Here is a 10,318-nt window from a genome sequence, read left to right as displayed (position 1 = left end):
TGGCTGGTGGGTGGTCTCGCATGGGGCGGTAACCGCCGGCTTCAGTGGGAGGTGCTTCTCAGCTCCCTCCCCCCCTTGGCGTACACACCCCCGGCACACCACGTGGGCGTGAGCCGGGGGGCGGGGAGGGTGTTAGACTGATTTCTAATTTCATTGGCTATTGCTGCTGCCGACTCTCGCAAGGGAGCGCCCTGATTGGCCGGTAAAGGGGGGCGTTGGGGGGGTCTTTGAGTCCTAAGGTTTCTGATTGGTAGGGTAAGATAAGCTAGCGCGGCGCTTTCTTCCGCGAGGGGTTTTGATTGGTCGATCAGGAAGGTTACCTGGGAATCCAACACTCCCCCGCACCCCTCCCGCTCCCGGGTCCAGGGACTTTGATAGGTGAGTTTGGGGTAGAAAATGGAGAAATTCCTCTTCAAAGGATTCTCACTGGTGAGCTAGGGTAGCGCCCTAGGCTTCACTCTGCTTTCTTTGCTTCACGGGATTAGAGAAGGTTTGTGTTACCCAAGCCTTGGGAGTTGTCATAATTTTAAGAAAAGGGATCTCAGTCCCCAGGAAGGGTCATTCTCCCAGCGGTAGCTGCTGCCCCATCGCAGGAGACCCTGGTATTTCTAGAGCAGGCTTTGCTTTCACCAAACCCGAGGGAGTAACAGGAGAAGTCCCTGCACAGGACCTAAGGATGTTGTGATCAGAAGATGGGATCACGGAACAGCAGCAGCGCAGGATCCGGGTCCGGAGACCCCTCCGAGGGCTTGTCCCGAAGAGGAGCTGGCCTGCGTAGGAGTGAAGAAGAAGAAGAGGAGGATGAAGATGTGGATCTGGCCCAGGTACTGGCCTATCTCCTCCGCAGGTAACTTACCCTCCGTTGTGACCCCACCAGGTGCCACTATAGTCCATTGATCCCAACTCCAGGCAGAAAAATTAGGTTAGGGAATGGGATTATGCCAGGACAGTTATTCTGTTTGAGCAGAACAGCCTTTTCTTGCTGGACACCCATCCATGGCACTCAGCTCCACACCCAGTAAGAGTGGTTCTTGCATAGGGAAGGGTCACCAAGAGGACCTGCTCTTGTGTTTGTGGAGCTGTTCAGGAGATTTTCTCTAGCTATGACTACACAAGTGTAATCCATTTTCCAAGAAACTAAAACAAAAGCAGAAACAAAAAAACGTTGTGATGAGAAAACAGTGAGTGACGTGAGGGATGAAGAGAAGTGTTGCACAGAGAAGCACTGAACTTTAGTAAAGCAGTTGACAAGTGGTATGAGACCATGTCAATTTACTTGCAGGGCAAGTTTAAGTTGCCCTAACTCTAACCTGTTCTTAAGGAAAGAATGCCTTGAAGGAAGTAACCACCAGGAATTGACTGAAAAAGGGTACAGCTGGTTTTGTTTCTTTGCTTGTGTCCCCTTGAGGAGAAGATAAGGTTGAAGATCCCTTCAGAATATTATGCTACTTTTTGTTTTGTTTTCAGAGACAGGGTCTTGCTATATTGTCCAAGCTGGAGTGCAGGCTATTCATAAGCATGATCATAGCACACACTATGGCCTTGGACTACTGGGCTCAAGCGATCCTCCTGCCTCAGCTTCCCAAGTAGCTAGGACTACAGGAATGTACCACTGTGCCTAGCTTAGACTAGGCCCAGACAGTGGCTTAAAAGGAAATGCTGTCAGAATTTTTAGCTGTCTGGAAAGTCAACTTAGTAGGTCTGTCAACCTCCACAGCACAGTAAAGTTCTCTGCTCTTGCTCTAAGAGAAAGAGTCAGTTTTCCCTGTGTCTTATAGGAGACTGAAAATAACAGCCAAGGTCTAGTTAGCCTCAAACCTCAAAATGAGTACCAAGTAGTTTAAGAGCTAGATAGCCATTGACTATGAATTTAGTTGGTTTGGGGGGAGGGGTCCCCTCCTTTATAATGGGGGTCTCTCCACAGAGGCCAAGTGAGGTTGGTGCAGGGAGGAGGTGCAGCAAATTTACAACTCATCCAGGCTCTCTCGGACTCAGAGGAAGAGCATGACAGTGCTTGGGATGGTCGTCTTGGGGATCGATACAATCCACCTGGTAAGAGGAAAGGCAGAACAGGCCCTAATATGGGAAAACTTGTATTAGAAAAACTTTTTCTAATTTTGGTGAAGAAAAATAGGTTAAATTGATGGAAGATATGGTAATTCAGAGAATGAAGGAGTCCTGACCTTACAGCCCAGTATATTCAGTCATGTCGGGTGGGCTTGGGCACAGTTCTGCTAACTCCTCTAGTGCTAGAAGACCTAGGTTGAAACGTGTCTTTGGTACTCACAGTGGATGCAACCCCTGACACCCGGGAGCTGGAATGCAATGAGATCAAGACACAAGTGGAATTGGCCACAGGGCAGTTAGAACTTAGGCGGGCACCCCAGGAGCACAGCTTTCCTCGAATGTTGCACAAGGTAGGCCTCTCCACCTGCCTCTCTGGGACTTTGCCAGCCCCAGAAAAAAAGGAAGTAAATTTTCCAAGGAAGCCTCAAGTGCTGGGACCGAAGAGTTAACCAGCCTGCGTCAGAGTTCTGTGGGACAGACTACTGTATGCTGTGTCCATTTCTATAGCAAGAGAATCTTTGAAGGAGGGGGCTTGATGTGGCTGAAGTGGCCCTCTGTTTCTGCTAGCAATATTCCCCAATCCCTTCCATTTAGAGAGAACGGGGCCTCTGCCACCGGGGAAGCTTCTCCCTTGGAGAACGGTCTCGAATGATGTCTCAGTGAGTATGGGGCTCGGTGGAGAGACTCTAAGGTCCAGATAGGTCTTTCCTCCTAAACTTAGAAGGGGTAAGTGTTAAAGGAGCCTTAGAAGTATTAAAGTTAGGTTAAATGGGGTTGAAGCTTTGAGTGAAAAAGTAGAAATTTAGAGGATGGTGGAATGGATGACAGATAAGGGATTATACAATTGTACACAAAGCCAAAAGGGAAAAAAAATGCCTTTTTACTGACATTTCAGCTCTGTCAGCATTCTTCTATTTGGGACACTCCTTCTCCTGAGCTCCGCTTACCCTCTCTCCCTCCTTTCTCAGCTTCTTGCCCAATGATCTGGGCTTCACTGATAGCTACTCTCAGAAGGCTTTCTGTGGCATCTACAGCAAAGATGGTCAAATCTTCATGTCTGCTTGCCAAGGTACCTACCCTGGTCCTATAAACTTCTTTCACCTTGAACAAGGAACAGTCCCCCCTGACTGAGGCTAGAAAGCCCCAGACTCAAGGAGCTCAGACCTGTCTTAGGGATGCTTAGCCAGAATATGTTTCCCATGATAAAGAGAAGACTCCACTGAGGCACTGAGTGAGAAAGGTCTGATTCTGGGAAGGATACTAGGGGGTATTGTATAATTTTGCCTGATCCCTACTTATACAGACCAGACAATTCGACTGTATGACTGCCGGTATGGCCGCTTTCATAAATTCAAGAGCATCAAGGCCCGGGATGTAGGCTGGAGTGTCCTAGATGTGGCCTTCACTCCTGATGGGAACCACTTCCTCTATTCCAGCTGGTCTGATTACAGTGAGTATGCACCAGACTTCTATTGTCTCTCCAGCCTGGGATGTGAGGTTTCCATGTGCCCGTCTCCTCTGCCAGGACTCCATGCTTTGTCCTGGGAAAATCACTCCCAGAGTGCTCTGAAATCTTTGTCCTTTGTTCCGTCTCTTTCCTAGTTTCACTTCTACTCTCCTTCCCCATCCCTGAAAGATTCTTGTTTCTCTTGCTTCTCTTAGTTCATATCTGCAACATCTACGGGGAGGGAGACACACACACTGCCCTGGATCTAAGGTACTGGCTTCCCTTTCTGGTCAGACTCATCAGAAACTTCTCCAGGAAGGCTCTGCAGAAGCATACCTCTTGAGTTGGAAGTCCTGCTTAGAGAGAAAAGTATACTGGTTGCAAGTTTCTCTGTGTGGATTCCTGGGAGGGACCACCCATCCTGTCAGCCAAAGGACCAGGGTAAAATAGATGATTATAGGATTATTTCTGAGCTCTCACTGAGGTGATCTGCATTCTGGAGTTTGTTGACAGGACTTCTTTTTCCTTTAGGATGTGCCATACAATACTTGTCAGATTCTGTGTAGGTTAACAAAAACTGAAAAGAAGTCCACTTAACCCAGCTCCTTCTTTCTTCAGGCCAGATGAGCGTCGCTTTGCTGTCTTCTCCATTGCTGTCTCCTCAGATGGACGAGAGGTGCTAGGAGGGTGAGTGTTTGTGAGGGACATGTCCCTCAGTTAGGAGGTTCTCCCAGAGGTCAGCTCTGCTGTTACCAAGACTACACTGGCAGCTAGGGAGAACAACTTTAGGTTTACAAGTTCCTTTACTTCTTGCTCTCCATTTCCCCAGAGGGAGGTCTTAAGCCTCCTTGAAAACACAGCTAACTCTTTCCTCACTTCCTGTATAAGAACAGACAAGGGTGTGCACTTCAGAGAATTTCTCAGTGGGATTCTCCAGAGCATACTTAGCTTCTGTCCTCTCAAACCTGGCTCCAGAACCCTCCTTATCCCTTCCCTTTCAGGGCCAATGATGGCTGCCTGTATGTCTTTGACCGGGAACAGAACCGGCGCACCCTACAGGTATGACTTCTGAGACTTAGAGCCTCTGCCCTGGTCTTTGGGTTATTATAAGACCTAGAAAGGAGTCTTAAATACTGGCCTCCTTTTCTAGATTGAGTCCCATGAGGATGATGTGAATGCAGTAGCCTTTGCTGATATAAGCTCCCAGATTCTGTTCTCTGGGGGTGATGATGCCATCTGCAAAGTATGGGATCGACGCACCATGCGAGAAGATGACCCCAAGCCCGTGGGTGCACTGGCTGGACACCAGGATGGTATCACCTTCATTGACAGCAAGGTAGGCAGGGAGGCAGGACTGCACAACCCGGCTGCTGAGCTTCTGGTTGCTCAGGAGGGTGGGAAAGTGGACTGGTGTGGGAACTTGACATGCTTCTTATCAGCAAGATTTGCAAAAGTTGGAGTTTAGGGAAGGGGTATAAGCCAGGAAACAAGAACTCCATCTGGACCCAGCAGCCCTCAAGGAGCAGGGCAGGGCTTTCTGTATAAGAAAGGTGGGAGACGGTCTAATCTAGGATAGAGTAGGAGGTCCAGCTAATGCCCTGGGCAAAGAGAGGAAGGCCTAGCCAGGTAGTAACTGAAGCAGAACATTGAAAGTGAGCTCACCTGGATAGAGAAAGGCAAGCAGAGTCAGAGGGCTGGAGTTCTGCTCAACTAGAAGAGGGGAACTAGACTGACAGGCACTGACATTTGCAAGCTCAGCTGCTTCCTTACCCATCTTTGGATTCACAGGGTGATGCGCGGTATCTCATCTCCAACTCCAAAGACCAGACCATCAAGCTCTGGGATATCCGACGCTTTTCCAGCCGGGAAGGCATGGAAGCCTCACGCCAGGCTGCCACGCAGCAAAACTGGGACTATCGTTGGCAGCAAGTACCCAAAAAAGGTGAGAGTGAAAGTAGAGCTGAAATCTGGAGAGTGAGGAATCAGGGGTGGTAGTTAAAATATTAACCACCAGCAAGGCCTGGTGTAGACATAGTGGATTTCTCTGTGGCCTGGGAGTCCTGGAGCTCTCCCCACCTAACTGTCTGCCAGGTAGTGATTCTTTATTAACTGAACCTTGGAGATGGTCAGAGGTTCCTAGGGCTAGGGCCTGGGGTCCACTCAGAATCAACCAATACAAAAGTATTTCAGTATCATGATAGCCAGCAAGGCCATGTTGGTGACTGTCAACTGACTACTAGGTAGGGAAAGAGCCTCCAGTTGAAGATTAGAAAGGCAGTTGTCTCTTGGCACCCATCTTTGTTAAGGACTAGCAAAGGTACAGGACAATCCAGAAGCAGAATCCCTGACCTAGCACTCTCCCTGCATCCCTACCCAGCCTGGCGGAAGCTGAAGCTCCCAGGGGACAGCTCCTTAATGACCTACAGGGGCCATGGAGTGCTGCACACTCTCATCCGCTGCCGATTCTCTCCCATCCATAGCACTGGCCAACAGTTCATCTACAGTGGCTGCTCCACTGGCAAAGTGGTTGGTAAGGATTGTGTCAGAACAGGGGCCTCGGGAAGGTCAGGAATGATTCTCTGGCATTCCACCTATCAGCACCAGTGACAACTACAAGCAGAATTTAATTTAGCTTGGAGTAGAGAAAGCTCAAACAGAGAAACAGAAAACATTCTATTCCTCAGCATTTTAGATTAAGGAAAGGAACGTAGATTTCTAGTCAGTAAACATAATAGATTACTAAAAATGTAATCGGTTCTCTGTTTTAGCCAGTCAAGGAAAGAGGTTGCAGATGAAAAGTAGGAGGGAATAGGGACAGAAAATGACACAAGAAGACAGCAGCAAATAGTAAAGGACATGCAGTCACTGAAGCAGGAGGAATGCAGAGACAGAAACATGGCACAGTTGTAGATGTCAGGGGCCTAAAGTGGTGCTGTACCTAGAAAGACACTTGGAGACCTCGGATGAAGAAGAGATGCACCCTGTCCAAACAAGGAACAGCAGGCGCATATACCTGCACAATCCGGCAGGAGTCTAAAAGCTCCATGTTGGTGTTCACTATTGCCGTGCCTTCCACGTCTTGCTAGAAGCTTTAAAGCCACTTCACGCTGGGCTCAGTGGCTCAGCCTGTAATCCCACGCTTTGGGAGGCTGAGATGAATGGATTGCCTGAGCCCGCGGGTTCGAGACCCGCCTGGGCAACTTGGCGAGACCTCATCTCTACAATAAATCAAAAAATCAGCCGGGCATGGTAGCACGTCCCTGTAATTCTAGCTACTCGGAAGGCTGAGGTGGAAGGATCACCAGAGCCCAGCAGGTCGAGGCTGCGGTGGCCGGGAGCGGCCACTGCACTCCAGTCTGGGTGACAGAGTGAGACTCCAACTAAAAAAAAAATAAGCCACTTCATCTTCTTAACTACAGACCCTAGAAATTTAGCTAAGAGCCAGAGATAGCCATACTCCACTAGACCATACCTTTAACTCAAGGTAGAGAAGGGAACAGGGAAAAGAAACAATTAACACATCCCTCTGGTGTGGGCTTTGCTCCCATGGGAAAGTGGGAAGTTGCTTGAGAGACAGGTCAGTGATCCTGCTCAGGGAGAGGTGAGGAATAGTTTGGAGATCCTATGGTGGCCCTCTCCACTCTGGCCTTTCCTGGACAGTGTACAACCTCCTTAGTGGCCACATTGTGAAGAAGTTGACCAACCACAAGGCCTGTGTGCGTGACGTCAGTTGGCACCCCTTCGAGGAGAAAATTGTCAGCAGTTCGGTGAGGCTGCAAGGGTTAGGTGGGCTGGCACATGTCTGGGGCTTGGAGCTGGGAGGGGATAGCACCCTTAGTTACTTTCCACCTTCTGCCCTGCAGTGGGACGGAAACCTGCGTCTGTGGCAGTACCGCCAGGCTGAGTACTTCCAGGATGACATGCCAGAGTCTGAGGAATGCCCCAGCGCCACCACCCCAGTGCCCCACTCCTCTACCACTTTTTCTTCACCCCAATAGATCTGACCTCCAGCCCTGTGCAGGGTGAACCTCTTGATAAGGTCTCTGCCTCTCTCCTTTCTGGGGAATGTTTGGAGGAATCACTGGGGAGACACAGAAGCCCAGGCTCTGAGCCCCAGCTGAGCCCTGGAAGATCCTCCCACGGGACAGAGTTGCCTCCTCATGTGCTCACACCCAGTCAGCTTGGGTTCCTATCTCTGGCCAGAGTCTGGCAGGGCTGCCATTATCTGGGGTGTGACCTCTGCCAGCAAGAGAAGTGTCCTCAGTGTTTTTAATCATGTTTGGATGTTAGATGTTGACTCCTAGAGTAGACGCCTGAAGCAGGTCTGAACAAACCTGCCAGCCAGGCCCATTGCCCAGGTCTTCATATTGAGGATTAGACTGGCCCATCAGAGGGCCATGTGTCCTGGCCTTTTCTTCCTGAGGTCTTTGGGGGAGGGCAGGATAGGTAAGGGTGTTTCCTCAGCACCCTCCTCAGGTGGATTGTGTCTTCTCTCATGTCTAGATCTTTGGGGTAGGACGGGCTATGGTGTGAGAGGCAGGAGTCTAAAAGCTCCATGTGGCCCTACACGGGGCAGGCCCTACCTTCCCAGAGAGTCTTGTCATGCTGGAAGCCAGCAGCTTTAAGGAAGAAGAAGGTTGAAGTAGGACTCCTTTGTCCTTCGACTGACTTTGGCTCCCTCAATAAACTCTCTGTGGGAACCTGGTTCAGTGTCTGTCTCTGTTTCTGTCTCGCTCTCTTTCCTATCTGAGGTCTTTCATCCTCTCTCTTCAAGAAAACATAGTTTCCACAAAATTTTCAGATGTGATTATAGGAGAAAATACCCTCTTGTCACCCAAAGATGAAGAGAAATACCAAAATCATTTATTAACTGAGACTTGTGACAGATGCTCCCTAACCAACTTAAGAAACTTTCCAGCAAGTAGGCCGGGCGCGGTGGCTCATGCTATAATCCCAGCACTTTGGGAAGCCAAGGCAGGAGAATCCGCCTTGAACCCAGTATTGAACCCAGGAGTTCAATACTAGCCTGGGCAACTTAGTGAGACCTCATCTCTACAAAGAATAAAATTACCCAGCTTGGTGGTGCACATCTGTAGTCCCAGGTACTTGGGAGACTAAGGCAGGAGGATCATTTGAATCTAGGAGATTGAGACTACAGTGAGCTGGGATCGTGCCATTGTACTCCAGAGTGGGAGACAAAGTATGACCCTGTCTCAAAAAAAAACTTTCCAGCAAATAAGACATCAAGAGAGTAGGGGATAAGCACACTTTTAGTAAGAGTCTGGTGATACCCATATCAGCTCTGTTCTGGGACCAGTCCTGGAACTGCTCCAGTCTTCAGAAGAGGTAGGCCCTGAATGCAGAGGCAGAGAAAACCAGGTCAGCACTGACACCAGGCCCCATCTAGTTCCTTTGCATTCAGAACCCCATGTCCCAGAGCAAACCGATGGTCTAGGCGAGGGCCAGGGCTTACCTCCAGCTCTGATTAGATCTTTCCCCACAACATTTCATGCTCTCTAAGGCAGTTTTTAAACTGAGCTACAGACATCCAGGGGTTTTCACAGGTTTTTGCAGAAAGGGATAAAAGAGGTACCCATGTCACAGCAAAGTAGGTAATTTTATTTTATTTTTTTTGAGTTGGAATCTCACTCGGTCGCCTAGACTGGAGTGCAGTGGCCGCTCCCGGCCACCGCAGCCTCGACCTGCTGGGCTCCGGCGATCCTTCTGCCTCAGCCTTCTAAGTAGCCGGAATTACAGGCATGCGCTACCACGCCCGGCTGATTTTTTTATTTATTGTAGAGATGAGGTCTCACTGCACAGGCGGGTCTCAAACCCGCGGTCTCAGGCAATCCACTCACCTCAGCCTCCCAAAGGCGCGATTACAGGCTGAGCCACCGAGCCCGGCTAAAGTAGGTAATTTTAAAAGAATACACTGTCCAGGTCCTCAGCATCCATGTGTTGTCTCTCCTCAAACTGATCTGCCTAGTGTAAAGCAGTCAAATCTCTTCTCAACTGTCTCTCTTTTTTTTTTGAGTTGGAGTCTCACTCAGTCGCCCAGACTGGAGTGCAGTGGCCACTCCCGGCCACCGCAGCCTCGAGCTGCTGGACTCTGGCGATCCTTCCACCTCAGCCTTCCAAGTAGCTGAAATTACAGGCATGAGCTACCACGCCCAGTTGATTTTTTGATTTATTGTAGAGATGAAGTCTCGCTGCCCAGGCGGGTCTCGAACCTGCGGGCTCAGGCAATCCACTCACCTCAGCCTCCCAAAGGCACAGGATTACAGGCTGAGCCACCGAGCCCGGCTCAATGTGTTTATTTTAAGTGTCATCACAAAAGAGTCAAAAAGTTAAGTAAAAAGTTCATAAAGTAAAATATTACAGTAATCTAAGATTAATTTATTAATGAAGAAAAATTAAAATAGATTTAAAGTAGTCTAAGTGTATAGTGTTTATATAAAGTCCACAGTAGTGTCCTAGACCTTTACATGCATATTCACCACTCATTCACTGACTCCCCCACAGCAAAGGTAACCTCTATTCATGGTAAGTGCCATGATACAGGCACAGGCGTAACATTTTTTTTCTCTTTATACTATAGCTTGACTGAACTTTTTATATGTTCACATATGTTTAGATACACAAATACCATTATGTTACAATTGCCTACAGTATTCAGTATAGCTGCACGCTATACAAGCTTGTAGCCTAGGAGCAATAAGTTAGACCATATGGCCTAGTTGTGCAGTAGACTAGTTATTTTATGTGGTATAAGTACCCTTATACATGACATACTTATTACACACA

The 10,318-nt window shown here is 48.8% G+C and overlaps 1 protein-coding gene across 7 annotated transcripts; it reads left to right on the top strand.

Moving 5' to 3' along the window:
• The first annotated feature begins 367 nt into the window (after positions 1–367).
• On the top strand, positions 368–8,218 carry DCAF11 (DDB1 and CUL4 associated factor 11). 7 transcript variants are annotated; one of them, XM_021718421.1, is made up of 15 exons: positions 370–490; positions 641–847; positions 1,925–2,052; positions 2,290–2,417; positions 2,662–2,726; positions 3,036–3,136; positions 3,371–3,517; positions 3,730–3,784; positions 4,133–4,201; positions 4,516–4,573; positions 4,665–4,850; positions 5,303–5,456; positions 5,892–6,044; positions 7,175–7,281; positions 7,378–8,218. In XM_021718421.1, exons 2-15 carry the CDS (start codon positions 693–695, stop codon positions 7,510–7,512), a joined length of 1,641 nt encoding a protein of 546 aa, XP_021574096.1. In that variant the 5' UTR covers positions 370–490; positions 641–692; the 3' UTR covers positions 7,513–8,218. The 7 variants fall into 7 exon arrangements, with proteins under 7 accessions (XP_008067934.1, XP_021574095.1, XP_021574096.1 ...); XM_021718423.1 differs by having other exon boundaries at positions 428–490; positions 641–824; positions 1,980–2,052; XM_008069743.1 differs by having other exon boundaries at positions 368–847.
• Positions 8,219–10,318: the final 2,100 nt, after the last annotated feature.

The sequence above is a fragment of the Carlito syrichta genome, unplaced genomic scaffold (genome assembly GCF_000164805.1).
Source record: "Carlito syrichta isolate Samal-C Ts95f unplaced genomic scaffold, Tarsius_syrichta-2.0.1 Scaffold312194, whole genome shotgun sequence".
Classification (NCBI taxonomy): domain Eukaryota; kingdom Metazoa; phylum Chordata; class Mammalia; order Primates; family Tarsiidae; genus Carlito; species Carlito syrichta.
This window is presented reverse-complemented; position numbering and strand designations above follow the sequence as displayed.